The sequence below is a fragment of the Ornithodoros turicata genome, chromosome 4 (genome assembly GCF_037126465.1).
Source record: "Ornithodoros turicata isolate Travis chromosome 4, ASM3712646v1, whole genome shotgun sequence".
NCBI classification, from domain to species: Eukaryota; Metazoa; Arthropoda; class Arachnida; order Ixodida; family Argasidae; genus Ornithodoros; species Ornithodoros turicata.
In genome coordinates, this window is record NC_088204.1 from 41,475,228 (window position 1) to 41,496,240 (window position 21,013).

The 21,013-nt window shown below is 45.3% G+C and overlaps 2 protein-coding genes across 3 annotated transcripts in view; one reads left to right on the forward strand and one right to left on the reverse strand.

Annotated features, from left to right (window-relative positions):
* LOC135391455 (axin-2-like) overlaps positions 1-21,013 on the reverse strand; it is a 108,930-nt gene that overhangs the window by 14,748 nt on the left and 73,169 nt on the right. For both annotated transcript variants that reach the window (XM_064621713.1, XM_064621714.1), the window contains exons 11-12: positions 16,864-16,998; positions 4,511-4,693 (exon numbers count right to left, since the gene is read on the reverse strand). In XM_064621713.1, coding sequence (XP_064477783.1) covers positions 4,511-4,693; positions 16,864-16,998 — 318 coding nt within the window. The remainder of the gene's footprint in view (positions 1-4,510; positions 4,694-16,863; positions 16,999-21,013) is intronic.
* Positions 10,442-11,928, forward strand: LOC135391456 (uncharacterized). The gene has a single exon (XM_064621715.1). It carries the CDS (start codon positions 10,442-10,444, stop codon positions 11,792-11,794), a length of 1,353 nt encoding a protein of 450 aa, XP_064477785.1. The 3' UTR covers positions 11,795-11,928.

A 21,013-nucleotide genomic window follows, 5' to 3' on the forward strand; every position in this document is an offset into this window, starting at 1 on the left:
TGCTTTCCAAAGCGAAGGACTTCGCATTTCTTCTCGACTTCCCAGATTTTAGTCCGGGGAACAGTTGGCTCCACTGCTTTAAAGCACGTCACGGGATAGTGTTCAAACGTGTCGCAGGTGAGGCCGCTTCAGTCAACACTGAAGATGTCAACACCTGGCTGAGTGAGAACATCACAGCCGAGGTTGCGATCAAACCGAACTGAACATCGCAACCGAACACCGCACGCGAGCTCTCGGCGATGACCACCTGGGAGCGCTCAACAAATTGGAGACTGCCGTAATAGGGTCTGCTTTTGCAGCGCAGGCGCGAATTACTGACTTCTTCCGTAAATAAACCCATGCGCTTGCTTACCCTGTACTTTGTGGCCTTTCTGGAGAATTTCCACTTACCGCGAATGCTCGGATATAACGAACGGCTGCCATGTGGCGGTGAAGTTCGTTATAAGTGGGCTCAACTGCAGAAGCATGTTGGGTGCCAAAGCCCAGAGTGCCGCTAACGCCCATGAAACCAAGGTGGAATTCTCCGATAGAGCCTGTTATGCACCACTCAGAGTACATTGATCACTACCCCTCTCTTCTGGAGAGGGTACAAGAGAGGTGTGGAGATACTGCTGGTATTGAAAGCTTGGTTTCAATGATGAACGAGCACTACACAGGGTTGAAGTACTTAACTTGCTTAGTTGCTGTTTTGGTAAAAAAAAGTAGCCTGCTTGCTGAAGGCAGCAGAAGAACAGTAGCCTCACACAAAGTCTTCAATGCCCATTTTCACTTTGTGGCTATTTTAAGGCTGCATCACTTGAAGACTACAGAGCACTTAGGGAGGTAGATGGTGTGTCACGTGGCAAGGCTAATCACATAGGAGAAAAAAATGGAAGCAGGAATGGTGCAGGCAGCACAAAAGGCACAAGAATTCCTGGAACGCGGCGACAGCTGGAAAAGTGGAAATTCTTCAAAAATATGAGAGCTCTAGATGCCCTAGAAGAGAGAGATCACTGCAAGTTAAATCCATGTTGCTCGAGCTCTCAGATTACGAGAATATACCACGCATCAAAGGGACTTCACAAATTTCAGCAGAATGAATGAAGCAGAATGGCTGCTGAAGGCCATCTCTGAGCAGCCCAAGAGAACACTCGATGTAACAAACTTCAGTTTAACGAAATTTGCAATTTTGCGAATTATTCTGGTTTTGGTAAATTTGCTCCCATAGAACCCCACATATTTCATACCTCAGTATAACGAAGTCTTGTCCTTCGCAGTTTCAATTTAAGGCCTCAGCGAAGTACAGAGCGTATTGTCGCCGCAAATTAACGAAAAAACAGCGCACAAAGGGTGTTTTTCTTTGAGATTTTGATTTTACGGCGACATAGCACCACCGGTAACGAGTCTACAGTCGCCGCGCTGCCATCTCGTGGAATGCCGAAGAGATACTTGGTGGTGCTGCAGAACCCTATTGGCTATGGGCATGCCATGCCGTCTCGTTTGCGCCTCCCACTTGTGCAGCATGGCATGCGTCAGGCAAGTGACCATGTGTGTTGTGTTTTTCGTTTCGGTTCACGTGCTCCATGCTGTCGGCGTTGCGGAAAGCCACTTGGAAGGAGATAATTCAGAACAGCTTTAGGAAGGCGGGCTTCGAAGTTCCCCTTGGTGAAGGTGTAAACCGCACGAAAGACAATGAAGTGAGTGACGAAGGGACTGAGCAGGACGAAGAACTTTTGGAAGCTTGGAAGCAGCTTCGAGGCACCTAGGACATTGTCCCCGACGCTGTCACTCTTGATTACTTCTTGTTTGAGGACTCTTGCGTTAATCCGACGGAAGAAGCTACTGATGACTCTATCGTGCATCTAAACTTGGGCTAATGTTATCCTAAGCTAAACTACAATCTGTCTGTTTTGTCCTGCAGCATAAACAATTTCGGAAAGCAGGTTTCAATTTTGTAGGGGCGGCTTCACCTCATGCAGGGAAGCATCAGGTGAAGCCCACTTTCGGGAGGTGTCGTTCGTATTCGGCGAATAGTGAAATTATCCGGAAACCCGAATATTAGGTATTTCGATTCGTGGATCGTATACTTCGAGTGATTGATATTCGATTCGAATTTGAGAACTCTAATATCCACACACCCTTAAAAATAAAGCATACCGTGAAACTCTGTGCCAAACGAAGGATTCCGCGATTAATTCCGAATTCCGCAAAATTTCGCGGAATCACGGAATCGCGGAAAACGAAGGGCCTTAGCGATGTTCATGAGGAATCGTGTGACGTCCCTGTTCCCAGCGCGCGCGATGTGCTGGATGCCCTTGACGTGCTAAGGCGATATGCTGGCGATATGCACGAGCAGCACGACACAATGAAGACACTTTGGGAACTTGAACGTCGTGTAACGCCAATGTCAGTAGCCAATATGGCCCAGAAGAAGGTCACAAACTACTTTTGCCGCAAATAAATTATTTCCCGATAAATGCTGCACATTGCTGGTTTTTCTCTAGCGCTGTATTCGCGACTCCAGCGAACTATAGGTGGCGCACGCCGAACCTCGACTCGAGGGTTGCCACTCCCACCGCTAGGTGGCTACGGCTTCGCTGGAGTCGCGAATCACGACTCCAGCGAACTATAGGTGGCGCACGCTGAACCTAGACTCGAGGGCTGCCAGTTCAACCGCTAGGTGGCTACGGCTTGGCTGGAGTCGCGAATTTTTTCGTTCGCGTTTTGGGAGCAACAGCGGCGACGATGTCGTCGTCCGTCAACTCGGCCGATGTCGCGACCTCATCGTCCACGTCTCTGAATATGCCAAACTGTAAACTTTCGGAAGCACCCTGACGCCGCAGAACTTCAACTAGAAGATTCTCGCAATCGTCGTCTTCGGTGTTGACTTCCTCGTTGGTATCTGAAGTCTCCTCGGTACTGACAACGAATTTCGCACGCCTGAAGCAATTTTGGATCGTTGCGGGCTCAACTTGGCTCCATGAGTACTGAAGCAAATGTATGGCGCTCATCAAGTCAATAACGTAAGACTTGTCGTTCTCCATCGCGAGAAGAATTCTGCGAAGGAGATTCTTTCAGTAGAGTTGTTTCACAACACGGATGATACCCTGATCCAGGGGTTACGAAAGTGCTGTCGTGTTTGGGGCCAGGAACGCCAGTGTCACGGCAGAAGGTCCTTGCATGTCACTGTGGGAAGTTGCGTTGTCAACCACGAGGTGACAACGCTTCTCCGCTTTGCAGCGAAGCAACGATCTAAAATTCGTACGTACTCCTCGAAAATTCTTGCGGTCATCCACGCCTTCGTGTTGTTTCGGTAGAAAACATCTGATGGCAGCCGCCTACCCTTGAAGCACCTTGGATTTGCAGATTTTCCGATGACGAGAAGAGGTAATTTTTCTGTCCCGGCCATGTTCACACCAAATGCCACAGAAATTCTGTCTTTTGCATGCTTCCCGCCGGTACATGTCTCTCCTTTGAATGTCATGGTTCTGTTGGGAAGAAGTTTGTAGAAGAGCGCGGACTCATCCATGTTGAAGATGTCTTCCGGGCGGTAGTCCGACAAAATACGCCGCAGGTTCCCGTTCTCCCATTCTTGCACACCGTTTTGGTCCACTGCACCACCTTCTCCTGACACGACTCTTGAGATGACGTTGTAGCGGTCCTTGAATCTCGCCAGCCACCCGTTGCTGCAAACAAAGTTGTCGTGGTGCAGCTGCAATGCGAAGGTGCGGGCTTTTTCCACGAGAAGAGGACCGCTAACTGGCAGGTTTTGGGACCTAGCTTTTTTCAGCCACAGTAGCAATGCTTGCTCAACATCCGGGTATGCAGACCCACACAGACGACATCTCTTCATGTTGGATGCACTTTTCGCCAACTTTTCTCTTGAGTTCCATATCCCGCAGACCGTGGTCAGGGGCAGGCTCCTTTCACGGGCAAGCACTGCCTTCTTTCGCTCCTCTTTCGATGTTCCGGATGATGTCCACTGTACATGGTGTTTCATTTTACCGAAATTCCAATATAACAAAGTAAATCGCCTAATTTACCGACTTCGTTATTCGGAATTCAGGATCTGCCGCAGCAGGGCCTTAATTGTAGCCAACCTGCTCCCTATGTTTTGAAGGCCATCTCTGAGCAGCCCAAGAGAACACTCATGTGACTCTGTAGATAGATGCAGTGGTTGCTGTTGCAAGAAAAGCTCTTGAGAAGCTATGTAGAATTATGAATTTAGTTCCTTTATTTAATAACCACAGACTTCTGGAGCAAGTGAATTTGCAATGTTGCATTATCAATGACAGAGAACAGAATGGCAAGTTTTCTGAGTAGGTCATGCTCTACGAGACTGTCCCCTAAGCAAGCTCTGCTGTACCGCATGTATTCAGCCTAATGTATTTCAGAAATTTGTAAGTTGTATCATACACGAAAGACTCTGTTACAGTACAAATTAGAGGGAGACATCGACATATATAAAAAATGTAGAACAGTCCACTTCATGTACAGTAGTTGTACTGGATGGACTGCATCTATAACCTACTTGGCTTTGGATAGCTGTTGCTGCACTTGTACGGCTGTGGGATAGGTCACCTCCAATCTCCGCCTTGCCTCAACCAGTTGGGTCATGGTGTCAGGACAACGTGTAGGAACAGAAGGAATTGGCATTTCTTGGGGACCCCACTGAGGAGCTCCTTGAGAAGAGGACATTCTTCTCCGGACACCGCTGCGAGAAACAGGAAAATGCAAAAACATGTTAACGAAGCACTATCCACTTTCAATTCCAGATCACTGGAGGCATTTGTAACAGCGGTATTGACTTTCTTAGGAGAATATCTGAATGTACAAAATTATTGGGCAACTATTAGTGTACAGAATTATTATGCAAATAAACAAAAAATGAAAATTTTCACATCTCACTCGTTTATTTCTATCTGTTCAAGTTAACATAATATACCAACAACTGAAAATTTACAAATCAACATTTGTGACATTTCAAACAAAAAAAGAAAGTAATCAGTGACCAATATAGCCCTCCCTTCTTTTGAATTACAGTCATAATTCTTCCGCTCATGGAGTCTGTCAGTTTCTTGATCTGTTGACGATCAATTTTTTGTGTAACAGCAACCACAGTCTCCCAGACGCTATTCAGAGAGGTGTACTATTTACCTTCACAGAGAATCTCCCGTTTAAGAAGACCCCGACAAGTTCTTAACAGGGTTTAGGTCAAGTCAGGAGGGGGGCTATATCCTTAGTTTTTCATCTTTAAGGCCTTTACTGGCTAGCCACACAGCAGAGTACTTCCGACGCATGCGATGGAGCAGCGTCCTGAACAAAAATCATGGCCTTCTTCAAAGATGGGGACCTTTTCCTGTAACACTGCACGCTTGAAGAAAGTGTCTTCTAAAAACTGGCACCTTGGCAGTTCATTTTGATTCCATCTTCAACCCGAAAAGGTCCATCTAGTTCATCTTTGATAATTCCAGCCCATACCAGTACTCCACCTCCACCTTACTGGCGTCTGAGCCGAAGCGGAGCTCTGTGCCCGTTACTGATCCAGCCACGGGCCCATCCGCTTGGGTCGTCAAGAGTCACTTTCATCAGTCCATAAAAACTTCAAAAAATCTGTCTTCAGATATTTCTTGGCACGGTCTTGACATTTCAACATGTTTGTCTTGTTCAGTGGTGGCCGGGTTTCAGCCTTCCTTACCTTGGCCATGTCTCTGAGCACTGAACACCTTGTACTTCTCACCACTCCAGGTAGGTTGCAGTTCCGGAATGTGACAGCACTGGAGGATAATGAGTTCGTGCTAGCCTCACGTTTGATTCTCGGCAAATCTTTGACAGTTAAGTTTTCATCATTTTATTCTCAACACGTTTCGTGCGACCCTGTGGACTATTTGCAACAAAACGTTTGATAGTTCTGTGATCACACCCCAATATCTTAGCAATTTCAAGAGTGCTGCACCCCTCTGAAAGACTTTACAGTTTTTGCCTTTTCAGAGTCATTTCAATCTCTTTTTTGCCCATTTTCCCAGAGGAAAAGCTGCCTAATAGTTCTGCACGCTTTGACATAGGGTGTTCACCTTCTTAGGCCCTCACACACGCCCCCTGGATTAAATACCATTTCAAACTCAAGATTTGACCTCTCTTACATTGCCAAGTTAGACAAGCTACTGGACAGTGCAAAAAAATAAAACAAAAGCAAAACTCTGCAAATTTGATGTGGCAAGTTTTTAAATGTAACGAAGTTTCAGAAAATGTTTTGCAACTTGACAGTACTTAGGGCTTATTACTTAGAGCCTTCTACACCTTGAAGGTGAAGGTTCAAGGCTCCAATGAGAGCAGCAATGCCTGGTTACAACTAGCCATCAAGGACGTCACTTTCGAGAGAAGTCAGGCCGCGTCTATACAACCTGTCACGACATAAGAGGGCAGGATAAACCCGACTGGGCCAGCACGATAGCATCGCGTATGATACGTGGACGTCGCAAGCTTTTTGAGTCTGACCTGCTACCTTCTGGCACCCACCATAGAGTTCAAGATGTTGGCCGCTAAGCATGTAGTACATGACTTTGAGTCGGTCCATAATATGAAAGCCTGAGTCTGGGACAGTCGCAATGCATCAAACACAGGTTAGTTCCATCTCAAATCGAACAATCCGGTACACTTGATGTCTCGAATGAAGGGGAAAAAAATATATATCGAAGACATAAGTGAGTTAGGAGAAATAAACGCCTTCGGAATTCTCTGCGCTGCGTGGCTCGTTTGTTGCTCTACTCTGTCAGGAACGTAAGCGATACCTCTTTAAGTAGCACCATGCCACCGAAAAATGATCAATTTTGGAAGCCTTTATCTAAAAAACCCCACCTAAAACCTGCCTCGAAAATTTTATATGTTGTATGTAGTTACTATGCACAGAAGCAAAATCAAAATTCGGACTTGATCGGTAGGCGCACTGTGAATTTTTTGCCAGCCCTATACGCGGAGTGCATTCAAGCGGAGGCACCGTGTCCCGCGTGTTGCAAAATCGAATTTTCCAAAGGGACTTTCAACTTCTGTCTTCATATGAAAAGTAATTGCTGTCATTTGAAACCGTTCTGACGTTTCAAGGTTTCCTTTTCAAGGTTCTGAGCGTTTGCGTTCATAACAATGGTGTAATCGCTGAATCTAGATTGTGGAGCAACCAGATGTGCTCGCATTTTTTGCGGGAAGTCACACATGCATTGCAAGTGCTGGGAGCCTGTGAAGAACAGAATGATTTTACATCTTTGTAAGAGGTATATCTGTTGAGGGTTATTCTAAACAAGCATATTTACTGTACACATTATGGCAGGAGGGACTCCGTGACTTCCAGTATTCGTTGAAACATTTCCTTTCCTACGGCCCCATGACCTCGGACGGGGGAAATTGCACTGAGGAAAATGTTGTTGTGTAGTGTCTTACGCACACACTCAAGGCTAAGGCCCTCTGTTTTCTGCTGCGGCAAATTCAAAATTCCGCGGCACTCACTTCTAAATTCTGCGATTTTCCGCGGCAAGTAGTCAACAGCTGCTTGAAATGGAAGACACTTTCTTTTCTTGGATAATGTGGGAACAAAAAATATGTTATAAAATTACAGATTCAAAGCACTGTTGTGGCTCAGCATTACATACATGATATCTTGTGTTCTCATCTGGTGCAGTCTGTCGCCTGAAATCATTTTATACCTGCTGAAAGGTCTTTCAGCATCTACAGAGTTCATAGGAACTTTATAGGAAGGAGTTTACAATACATGCCCTGGGGAAGTTACATTTTTAGTACATTCCTTTTTGTTCTTAAGCTGTAGCCATTATTTAAAAGTCTGAACTTCTTGAAGGCAACCTCCCAGATATCAAATCATAATCCCCCACTGCTACCGCTAAACTGCATACAGGAGGGACGCTGCCCATTCCTAAAGTGAAGTATATAGTACAATAAACTTGGGCTAATGTTATCCTAAGCTAATACCCCTGTCAGACATACTAATTTAGTGTCACTTTCAGCGAGTACACTTGCAGTAAGTGTCATTCTTTCGGAGTCACACGGCATCTTTTAGTGACACTAAATGCAAAGTACACTTACGATGAAGTGAGTTCGCCAAACTCACTTCACTTTGCCTGCGACAATCAAGTACATAGCCTCCACGGCAGGGATTGCATAACAAAAAGCTTATTTTTGGAAAAGGAAAGAAACAACCCAATCGGAATTTACTTTTGGACAAATTTGTTAAGACAGCGCTGATTTGTATAAGAAAGACGTAAGGATTTTTTTGGCATGATTTACAGGTACTCTCGTTCACAGACTGCCCAGTAGAGTTCGTAATCCACTTCGCGGCAGCCATATTTGTTGACATTGCACGGTGGTTAAGTGTTGCGGGCAAAATCGCAAAATACTCGCAGTGAAGCACTGAATAATGGAAGACAAAAAAGACAGGGCGTCGTGGTCTGAGATAGAAACCTATGCTATCAGAACATGGGAGGACCAAGCGAAACGCGAAATCTTATGCTGACATCGCGGGCCAGTTGCACGCGCATGACATAGCAAAGACTACCAAAGAGGTGAAGAAGAAGATTGAAAATTTGTCAAATAAATATGCTTGTGTTGGTTCGCAGCAATTATATTTATGACGTTAAATCGACTTCAACTGCGAAGAAGATCTTTATGAAGTGTTTCTGGGCGTAAGAAAAATGATTTTACCAAGAAAGTATAGTGCACTCCCCGATATTAGGTGGGAGTTCAAGCTCGCCCATCGTCATCACCATGACTGCTTAGTGACACTTACTTATGCCGTGTAGCAGGAGTGCAGTGAAAGTGACATTACAGGACGGAGTGCACTTCAAATAAGTGACACTAAATTAGTACGTCTGACAGGGGTATAAACTACAATCTGTCTGGTTTGTCCTGCAGCATAAACAATTTCGGAAAGCAGGTTTCAATTTTGTAGGGGCGGCTTCACCTCATGCAGGGAAGCGTCAGGTGCAGCCCACTTTCGGGAGGTGTCATTCGTATTCGGCGAATAGTGAAATTATCCGAAAACCCGAATATTGGTTATTTCGAATCGCGAATCGTACACTTCGAGTGATTGATATTCAATTCGAATTTGAGAACTCTAATATCCACACACCCTTAAAAATAAAGGATTCCGCGATTAATTCTGAATTCCGCGAAATTTCGCGGAATTGCGGAAAACGAAGGGCCTTACTCAAGGCTAATTCATGGTGCCTTTTGTGAACCTTGCTGAAACAGCCCGACTGGCGCCGCTGTCCAATATGTTATTCGGTTCTACATGCTGCGACCATGGGAAGGTCCTGATTGCATTTACTCCCTGAAGACACCTTGCGCAAAGTTCCACCTACACACAAGACGCTTCACTCACTTCTCGACTACATAAGTGCATGGAGTGCCCTTATACAGAGTGTGTGACATCTGCATTACTGTAGTGTGTCGTCCTGGCGTCACACCTACCTCAATGGCCTCTTCGTTGTACAGCGCTGATCGTGTGGATTTCGCTGACTACCGCCTCATACACAAGGAAAAAGTGCTATTGACAAAGGACTTTCGCTTTGCTTCGAAGATCGGCGTAGCTGCCATAAAGACTGTGGTTCCAGCAGATCAAGCCGAAGGCGTAGCAGGAGTGGGTCAGCTATGCATAAGGCCACCCGTTTTCCGCGATTCCGCGAAAATGCGCGGAATTGCGACTTTGCCGCGGAATACAAGATTCCGCGTGGAATCCCGCGGAATTCCGCTTTTTTGCCGTAAATTCGATTTCAGCCGGATCGACTTCCCGCACCCTGCGCCATTTTTTGTCTTAACTTCAGAAAATGAACGCCACAAATGTTCCCGGAATTCAAAACGCGTGCCTGCGCGCGCCCGCGGTGGCAAGGGGCAAGGAGCAACACCGGCGGCGCGCGCGGCGCATCGACGAAACTTTACTTTCGTTTCTGCCATCTCGCTCTGTTGTTTTCGAGTGCGAAGTGTGGAAATGTCTAAGCGGTCCCATCTGGGAAACAAAGATGCCAAACAACGGGTACGTGAGTACGGCACGGAGGACTTTTACGAAGACGGCGGTTTACTTTTCTGCCGGCCTTGCGCGAAAACTATTGACCACCAACGGAAGTCTACGATTGACGACCACATCAGAAGCAGCAGCCACCGGAAAAATGTCGGAAAAGCAAAAGTGGACCCAACGGCGTCTGGATCGGGGCTGCAAAAACGGACCAGGCTGCAAACTTTAGAAACCGTTTTAACGGCAAAAGAGGCAAGGGAGGACCTGGTGCTCGAATTCTTGGACATGCTTGTGTCGGCCAACATTCCAATAGAAAAGACTGACCATCCGAAAGTGCGCACGTTCTTGCAGAAGCGGGTTACAAATGGGGGATCAGTCCCTTTGGCCAAAAATCTTCGGAACAGGCTTCCAGAACTTTTCACTAAACATCAGTCGGCACTAAAAGGCATGTTCAGCGGTGCCACTGTATCGGTCGTCATCGACGAAACGACGGACGATCGAGCGAAATCCGTTGTGAACGTACTGTTCGTTAAGGCGTCATCAACTGGCGACTCTTTGCAACCAGTCCTTGTGGACGTGACGTTCACAAATGAGGTGAACGCCGCAGTAATCGGCCGGATCGTCGTCAAGGCACTCACGACGTACAGTGTTGAGTTCGAAGACGTAACCGCGCTTGTCACCGACAGCGCGTCATATATGAAGAAAGCATTTCGCGAATGCATCCAACCACTGTGCTCCAACGCCGTCCACGTGACGTGTGTCGCGCATGGTGTCAATCTGATCGGCGCGACTATGTACAAATCATTTCCCCTCGTGGACAAATACGTTGGGGATATGAAGAAGGCTTTTCGACTTTCGAGCGGAAAGCGCGCACTGTTCAAGGTTCATCTGCAAGAATGTGGTGTGGAAAACCCCAGGGCGCCACCAGCCCCTGTGAAAACCAGATGGAATTCATGGATTGAGGCTGTGGAGCTCCACTCTGAGTACTTTGAGCACTACCCCTCTCTTTTGGAAAAAGTACAAGAAAGGTATGGAGATGCTGCTGGAGTAGACAGTTTAGTTTCCATGATGCAAGAAATATATACAGAGCTTAAGTACACCACTCGGTGTATTGCCATTTTTGGCAAAAAGGTGGCCAGCCTGTTGAAGGCTGCAGAAGGTCAGGAAGTGGCTGCACACAAGGTGTACAATGCCTTGTTTGCACTCTGGGGATACCTTAAAGCAGCATCTTTGGAAGATTACGGCGCCCTTATGAGGCAAGAGGGTGTGCAAGATGATGAAGCTGCTTATGTAGGAGAACAAATAAGAAGCGGAATGTGCCAGGCTGCCCGCAAAGCACAAGAGCTCTTGGGAAAAAGTGAAACCTGGAAATTTTTCAAGAGTATGAGGGCCCTAGACCCGCTGCAACTAAAGTCAATGTCACATGAACTTTGTGACTATGAGAACATCCCGGGTATAGGAAGAGATGCTGGAAACCTAGCAGCTGAGTGGTTGCTGTATATCAACACTGCAAAAGACTGCAAGTCTTCTGACCGTGACCTGGCCCCATCTGTCTCGAAGCAAGTCGACCCACCGCCACAGCCATTTGACATCATTGGCTTTTGGGATGGCATGAAAACACTGACGCCGGCACTGGCATCAATTGCAGTCAAGTACCTATGTGTACCCATAAACTCTGTTGATGCAGAGAGATCATTCAGCAGATATAAGATGATTGTCAGTGATAAACGTCATTCTCTGTCAGATGAGAATACGAAGTACCATCTCATGCTTAGCCACAACAGCTTTTTAATGCTGTAGCTTCTTTCTGTATCTTGGGGGCCCAATAAAGATCTTTCTGTTTGAACTCAACACCGTTGAGCATGTGCCGCAGAAAAACGCAGAATTCACAATCCTCTGCCGCGGAATTCAGGATCTGCCGCAGCAGAAAATGGGTGGCCTTAGCTATGCAGAAGCTGCTTCAAGTACTTCACAGCAAAGGTGGCTGAATCACAACACGCAGCAATGTTGCCCACATTTGAAAGAAAATCTGACAAGAACCTGCCATCAAAAGTAACATTAAGGAAAGTGGCTTCCACAATGGCCTAAAGCAGTTCATGACACCAGCACCCTCATCCACCCGGAATGCTCTGCATAACTTACGCTACCTTTGTCACCTTGTCTTCTTCGCTGTCAAGTTGTCGTTATTCTGTGTACTGTAAATATGCTTCGATATGATCACCATGGACAAATATACCTCTTATAAAGACGCAAAAGTATTCTAAAGCATTCTGTTCTTCACGGGCTCCCAGCACTTACAATGCATGTCTGTCGTCCCGCAAAAAATGTGAGCACATATGGTTGCTCCACACTCTACATTCAGCGATTAAAACACTATTATGAACGCAAGCGATCGGAACGGTTTCAAATGATAGCAATTACTTTTTATGTGAAGACAGAAGTTGAAAGTCCCTTTGGAAAATTCGATTTTGCAACACACGGGACACGGTGCCACAGCTTGAATGCGCTCCGTGTACAGGGCTGGCAAAAAATTCACAGTGCGCCTAACGATCAAGTCCGACTTTTGATTTTTCTTCTGTGCATAATCTAAGGAACTACCTACAACATATAAAATTTTCTAGGCAAGTTTTTGGTGGGGTTTTTTACATAAAGGCTCCCGAAATTCGTCATTTTTCGGTGGTATGGTGTTACTGAAAGAGGTATCGCTTACCTTCCTGACAGAGTAGAGCAACATATTATACATAGGGCCCTCAGTTTTCGGGTAAAACCCGATAAAGCCCGTTTTTACCCCCGATTTACATCAAAATAGTTCGGGTTTAACCCGATATAACCCGTAAACCGGGCTTGCGAAAGTGCAAACCAAGGACTTGAGCCGCACACGCACGAACTACGGCAATCGCGCGACTGCTCAAGACCGCGCCGCGTCTTACTGGTGAAGTAAACAAAACACGTCGGGTTTGGATTTGTGGACGCTTGCTTGCAGGTCCAATTTCTAGCATGAAAAATGTTCCTTTGGTAGGAGTCACCATTTGAAAGTTGGCTTCACCTAACACTTCCGTGTACTGCGGTTAAGCCCACTTCAACGAATGCTTAGTGTTGCTTTAAGTGTACGTTTGTAGATTTAACAGAACTTTTCGATTGATTTATTTGTGTTACGGGAAAGCCATCTTTAACCTATGACATCATACACTTTGTTTAGTGATATATTAGGTTAGATTAGTGTGGCTGTGGCAACTTGCCTCGCACTCCCAACTTCATTATCGAAGCGGCCATGGCCCTATTATTCTAACCTAACTTCACTAAACAAAATACAGAAACTCTCACTAAACTAACCTAAGACATCATCAACTTGGTTAGTTCAGTGATAAGTTAGATTAATGGGGTCATGACAGCTTCCCTTGTCCCTCAAAATTCATTTCAATAATGAGGTGAAGCTGCCTTGCAGATTGGCAACACCAACCAAAGTAATGCCCTGGTTTCGTAGCAAAAATGCCCTGTGTTTTTCACACCCGAAGAAATGTAGTCTGCTACATGAAAGCTTGTGTCAATAAGTAAGTTGAAAACTTCAGTGTTGGATTTTTGTACTGTTAGTGCTTTCTGTGGATGTCGACGAGACCCTTTCTTGTGCTGTTACCAAAAATAGCAAAGGAATCAGGAAAAATCACGCTAAACAGCGAAGAAACAAAGAGTTAAGCAAAGCTCGGCGTTCCTTGAAGTAGGTTTGCCCGCAATACACGGAAGTGTTCGGTGAAGCCAACTTTCAAATCTTGTAGGGAGTATCTTGTATCAGCAAAGTACGCAGAGTAGTAAAGAGGATGCAGCAACAGCCAACGATATACAAGGCACACCAACGCGAGCGCGAGCATGCTCTCAACGCTCATCGATGGATGATGCTTTACTGAAAATGCAACTTATTCTTTCTATAAACAGGGGCCAGTGCAAGCCTTAGTGGTTATACAGTGAATTATCAGCCAGTTTCTTAATAAATATTCTTTCATTTAATTTCAACACTTCACAGACCGACCGCTGTAGCGTCGCTCATGATCTCAGTTGTCCCGCGATGTAAACCCCCAATTATTAATTAATTTGAACACCTAATTTTTTTTTTCACCCGATAATACATCACTTCTCAGTACATCACCTGATTTTACCCTGTTTGGCAGGTCCTAATTTTCAACCCGATATTTACCCCCCGATTTTCACAAAAACTAAAACCCGAAAACTGAGGGCCCTAATTATACATCATTCGATAGCCACATGAATGACAAATTAAACGGCATAAACCTCAATCTTATCCGTTTTGTACATCGTCCGCAAAGTTGCAGTGAATATGGTGCTTTTTGGCACTTTGAGTCAATTTTGATATTTTTTGGAGACAAACAAAAACGGACACAGCACTACCAACGCAGAATCCTATTGTGTCCTAAGTGGTCTAAAGCGAGATTAAGAAATTTCTATTATGCGACAAGAAATAGCCTCGTAGCGAACGCTCAAACCCGCGCGCGACGACATCGTCTTATGGGAGGGAGTTTTTCCCTCCTCTCCTACTTCCCGAACCGCGCAGCGCAGAGAATTCGGAAAGCATTTATTTCTCCTAACTCACCGATGGCTTCAACACATATTTTTTCCCCGTTCATTCGAGACATCAAGTGTACCGGATTGTTCGATTTGAGATGGAACTAGCCTGGTGCCAATGTTGGCTTTAATGCCTGCGAGGACTTCCTGAAGTCTTACATGTGCTTGGTGGTTCAACTGTGGGAGCAACACCTCCCCACTCTCTAGCTCTCCTTGAATTGTTGTTGTGGAGAATCACTTCAAATCGCTATCGTGTCTGTCACCAATTTGCCTAGGGATGTCAACACTTCGTGAAGCACATTCGTGACCTTACAGTCAAGCCCGTTTATTACGATTTTCAATAGAACGATAACTCCGATATAACGATCGAATTGCTGTTTCCCGTCAGCTCTCCCATTGAACTACATGTAAACAAAACATCGATATAACGATCGCCGCGAAAGCGCTTGCTCGGATATAGTGATCGTAATTCTTCCGGCGGCCGGTTAAAACGCGTGAAAATTAGAAAGCAAGGTTGCACCATTTCACTGAAAACAAATTACATTGGCATTTTCAAAAGCCTTTGCCTCCGTGCGCGCTAAAGTGAGAACGCAGTGCGTTTATCCGCGCATGACTGCCGCGGAATAGATGTGTGCGTTGCAAGGCATGCGACTTTGAAAGGGCGGAAGGGGCTCGCGCGAAGTAGAGAACGTTGTTCCCTCTCCACATCGTTCTCTCGCTTTCAAGCTTTTTTTCTTGCTTTGCTGCGTGCTTGCTACGATGGTGTCCACGTTTCCGAGTCGCTTTTTGACGAGGAAAGACGCGTGGCTCGACCCGAAGTTGCATGCGCTCTACGGGCTTCGCACTGGTGCAAAACCGCGTTGTGAAGTACCGTGGCTTCGAAAACGTGTATTGGCAGACAGTTGTGTGCCGCCACCCAAACACGCGTCGACGGATTACCCGTGGCGGAGGCGCATCCTGATGGACCACGCATTCCCAATCGTGAGAACTGTGATGACTACGGCATTGGATGACGAGCAATGGACGAGGTCGTCGATCTCAAAAAGATGCGGCGCCCCACGCGATATCGGCGGTTAAGTTATCAAAAGTTTTTGACACGCAGCTGCATCATTTTAGAGCTAGATAAAATGCTTCTGCACTCACAACAAACGCGCATGTTCAGCGGTGTTCTACTTGTGGCGATCTACTTCGTTTACGCGAACCCGAGCGGCGATTTCTCGAAAGCTTGTCTTTTTACGATACTCTGATATAACAATCAGATGTCGCGTTCCCGTCAATATCGTTATCAAAGGGCTCGACTGTATATGCGTTGCATAGCTTCAGTCGCTTTACGTTTATGAGGTAGACGACCTTTTGCTGTGTCTGGTGGCTGTAGAAACAGACTAGCATATTCACTGTCAGGTATCCCATTATATCGGGTGACTCGTCGATGATAAAACTCAATTTTGAGCCCATGACATCATCTCGAATGCCTTCTAGGTCATTGCTGAACAACTCCAGCAGTTGTTTACAACAGAGCTGGTGGCTTGCGGGCATTGTTCTTGCAGCAGGGCAGTATTTCTCTACAAATTCGCCGAGTGGTCCGTCAGTGTGTTCACGGCTGATTCCACTTTTTGCTATCGCGAGCACGAACTCGTAGATGGCTCCTTCTGAACCTTTCTCCCTGCACTGCTGACGGTAGCAGACATCAAACAGTGTCTGCTCTCCATCAACTTTCCTTTTGAGCATGCCATGTCTTGTGGATGCGAGGTGCTCCCTAATCCTATCATAAGGTTTCTTTGATGGATCTGATGTGAGCACTAAGTGGCAGAAACGGCACGAGAGCACATCTTCGGGGTCACCTTTCTTGACGAGCTCTAAGTTCTCGTACTACGCTGTGCAGTCTTCGAGACTCTTCCTTTTCCGGCCTATGACAGGGTCGATACAGCTGAAGCCAAGACCACACAGGATAAAACGCCGCACAGGAACGAAACTGCCCCCTACCGAACGCGAACATCTCTTCCAAGCAAGAAAACAAAGTATAAACAAAACAGAGCTCCTGTTGAATGAAGAATTTTTTGACACCAAGGTGGTGCTAGCTTCCGCCAATGTTTCTGAGAACAGCCATGCGATGCCGCTCCTGACCGGTAGCTTTCGGGTTAAATCCGATTGCCTAGCGAGTCATTCGGGGTGTAAATTCGAGCGATATCGGGTTTTACCCCAAAAAGTCTGACTCTCCCTATAATTATGTAGCATTCATGTTCCATCTCGGTTTTCACCGGCATGGCAACCCTACTAAAATATCAATTGCCCACCTGGTTGGGTTCTGCTTGGATCGGGACGTGGTGCCAGATGAGACAGATTTCTTGTGACTCCGGGACTCTTTTTCTGGATCTGTGTGCAATGGATATGCACCTGGCATTTTGTTACTGCAAATCCAGTTGTTCACTCTGGAAGGCAAACACAGTCACAGTTATGCTAGTGCGGAGTATGCCTGGGCTTGCTCCATGTGAGCAAAAGTATGAACATTAGTAAACAGGCATTTTCTAAAAAGTGCAGCAAAACTCCCGCCGGATGTCGTTTTACAAAGTCAGAATATTCCAGAAAAATCAGAGTACAGTAGCGCCTCATTATAGTGGAGTTGGTCCGAGCACTAAAAAACTTCATTATGTCAGTACCTCTGGCTAGGCTTCCAACATATGGGGACGGCAGGTTTACTTCACCATGTCCGTAGCTTTATTACCTTCGCCGACCTTTAATTTGGACCCTAATAATTCAGACTTTCCAATATTTCTGACAAACACTTTGGCTTCATCAAAGTCCTCATTGAGCCAATTTGGACTGTTTTGGGGAGTCAGTGCTTGACAACTCGTAGGGATTTTAACCTGACTTCACCTGCTGTTTTGCACAAATCTGTGTTTTGAGTTCCAAGATCGTGAAATTGAACTTCTGAGCCCACCCGTCAGTCCACCAACACTCCCGGCACACCATGTCTGGGGAGGCGAAGTGCGCGTGTGTACAAACTTGTGTCTCATGTGACCTGCAGCGCGAGAAGCGAAAGTGATAAACTGTCGGCATCTACGAACAGTGATGCTGGTACCAGTACAGTTTTCCTCATGTTTGTAGTCAGTGTCACGCTAGTAGTGGGAGCACTGGGACAAGTGACAATGACAACAATAGTTCAATGGACAGCCTGACATTGGTGGTTGACCTCTGCGGCACGAGAATGCTAATTCCAGCTGGCGTAACATTCAACGCTTATGCCGATGTTAATAGATGCACCGAACCTTGGGGCAAATTGACAGATAGTGACATCGTCGCCCAAGTTCTTAACTTGCCCATGGATGACGATGGCAGAGGCAGAGGCGCGGACATCGGGGATCTTCCATCAACGTGGCCATGGAGACGCTCAGAACTGTGCATTCCTACACTGCAACCTCAGCAACATTCTTTTCCTGTGTGCATGCTGCTAAGCAGATGCGCATTGACAGTTTTTTCAATCTAGTTTGAATGTATCAAATAAAGGCCACTGTTGGCAGCAAATTTTTGTCATAATTGGGATAATTCATGATAATTAATAATTTGTGATAATTGGGACAAATTTTGTGGAATACCCTACAACTCAACACCATTAACGGTTGGCAACTGTATATGCATGCTCACTATAGCTACGTTTACATGAATGCGACAGAAACGCATCGACTCGACTTGTCACATTGAATGCACTCAGGTAAACGGTCAATGGCTAGGATAGCGCATCGTATTCTATCCAACGGACAGAATCGAGACGGTACATGCGGATTGAAATCGTGCATGTGAACAGAAGGCATACATTGAAAACAGAATAAGGGTTATTGGAAGGCATTCACAGCAGGGAAAAGAATTTCAGGTGGCTGCGAAGTAGACCATATACGAAGAAGCTCTATACAGTGGAATCTCACGAAGCAGAATTACGCTTATGCAGCTACAATTACGGAGTTCAGCACGTATTGCTTTAACGGAACAACAACAATAAGGTAGTTTCGACTCACTTATGCAATGCAAAAATTTTCCCATTAAATGGAACAAAAATTTCTACACCAATGGGTAAACAAAACTGACTGAATATTTCAGAGCATCAATGTGCATTGCAGCTTGAGCTCACCACTTCCGGTACCGCCATGATTAGGATTGGTATGTTAACAGTAGTAAATGCCACTTCCAACTGCATCACAGAAGCGTGCACATCATGCTCGTGATCTTCAAAGAAAGATCAAAGTTATCAACAATTTTGAGAGTGCTTGCTACACAAAAACTGCACTTGCGATGAAGTAAGGGATACTGAAAATTACGCTAACAAGAACTCTTAGGGAAATGGACAAGTTGTGTGATGCCGTTTGTGCTTCATGATTTGGACTGAAAAAAAAAAAAAGACTTGGACTCACTGACTACGAAGAGCTTGAAAAATGCTCGTTATTGTGGATAAAGTGTGCCCAAAGTCAGATTATCCCAGTGCAATGGCCAATTGTTCGTGCAAAGGTAGAATGTCTCAATGAGGACAAGAATAAAGTTGAAAATTGTGTGTATATTCCTTGTCTTTGATGCAGTAATGTGCACAAAGACTGCTTACAGCTTCTGCACTCCTGGAAATTTCACAATTTAGCATCTTATACACAACTGAGTATATGGAACACCTGATAAATGTATTTTCCTGGCCCCTTGAGGTTCCGTTTAAAAAGATTCCGCTGTATTATTTTTTTAACAATGGGCTGACTACCGAAGGGATCACCAACATTGTCAATGAAGAGCGTGCCATGAACGCCCAGTTTGAGAACCCCTGGTGTGGAGGAAAGGTTAAAAAATGTGTGTTGCATATATTGGTACCCAATATAAGAAATCATAATTTCGTGCAACAATATATGTTGAGTCAGTTCTGGTAATTCACACTTCGACCATTCAAACAAAAACGTGCCCAATTAAGTTTGGTTTAAGGGGGGATGTGGCAATTAAAGCTAACTTCCTTATTTATAGTTCAAACTTAACCAAATTTGATGTGCTTATGTATTTCAGCACCAGCATCTCAATGCAACAATCGGTTTCTGAATATCTATTTTACTTATTGAGTTATAGGCATGAGCATACTGTCTAACGAGTCTCTTGATTGACTGATTAATTGTGTTGAAATTTCATGATATTTTTATGTCAAAACATTACTAAGGGCCTGCCCTGTGCAATAAAGCTGTTAGTTTTTCTCCCCATCTCATTTATTGCTAGCCAAAGTTTAAATACCCCTTGTCCTGTTTTTCTACAGATATACTGCTTGACAAAAAGGGCTTTACAAAATTTTCTGTATGAGATAAAAAATAACTAATAGCTTTATTGCACTACTTATTGTGTCTGGAACTCCATGCAACAGACAGGAAGCCTCTATCTTCAACCGTACAGATATGGTGAAGCTCCCCGTAATGACAATCAGATGCAAATGAAAAGCTGGGAAAACCAGCTCCGAAGTTTCTTTTGCTCTATTTGTCACAAATCGCTACGGCAGCCCTTCAAAACCCACCAGGACAGTAGCCTTTCTAGTCACGCAGCTTTTTCAGAGCCTAATATTACGTAAAATCAATATCATCGTGCTTTACAAACTCCCCAGAACAGCCGGCACGGCACGGAACATCGAGGAAAGCGCGCATTTTGAACGTGGCGCGCCGCCTCCGCCAATAGGAGGGCCGCGCGCTGGCCACGTGACTCTCGGGAGCCAATCACTTTCCGAGTTTTGCTTTCATCGATCGTGCCCTGCTCCCTTACTTGCTGTCGGAGAAGTGCGAAACTACGGCCATCGGAGAGCTGGATTTCTCCTCTTTCAAATGATACCAAGATGGCGCCGATCGGTAGGAAAGTTATCGCGCAATTGGCAAAACAGAAAGAGCCTTCCGAGCGTAATTTCTGCTCACTTTTTTGCGAGTGCGGGCTACAAAAATAAGTATTTAATCAGTTTTTAGTCTGAATTTGACTGAAGTACTTCGTGACATGATAAGTGAAGGTGCGAGGAGCACAAAAATGCACACTTTGAAAAACGAACTTTTTGCACAAAATTCGACATTTTAATTGCCGCATCTCCCCTTAACCAAGGTCTACTATATTGGCTTCAAATAGATCACAGCTGTAGCATTGCCTAGAAGAAATGCGGTAGCATCACCACCAGCAATGAGATAGAGTACCAACCCTGGAGATGAAACTCCCCATTCATCATCCCACAATAAAGTTGTTGCTGTCTCACCTAAAAGTACAAGTGTGGCTCAGCATACCTTCAATGAGAGTCTTTAGTTTGGGTAGTTGGTAAATAAAAATTTGAGTGTGATTAATGTAATTAATGCAATTAATGCGTCAGCATTAGACATTGGTCTTACTTCTATTGCTTCTGATACGGAATGCATACCTAGACCACACCACATACAGACAATGACCTACGCCACATATGAACAACAC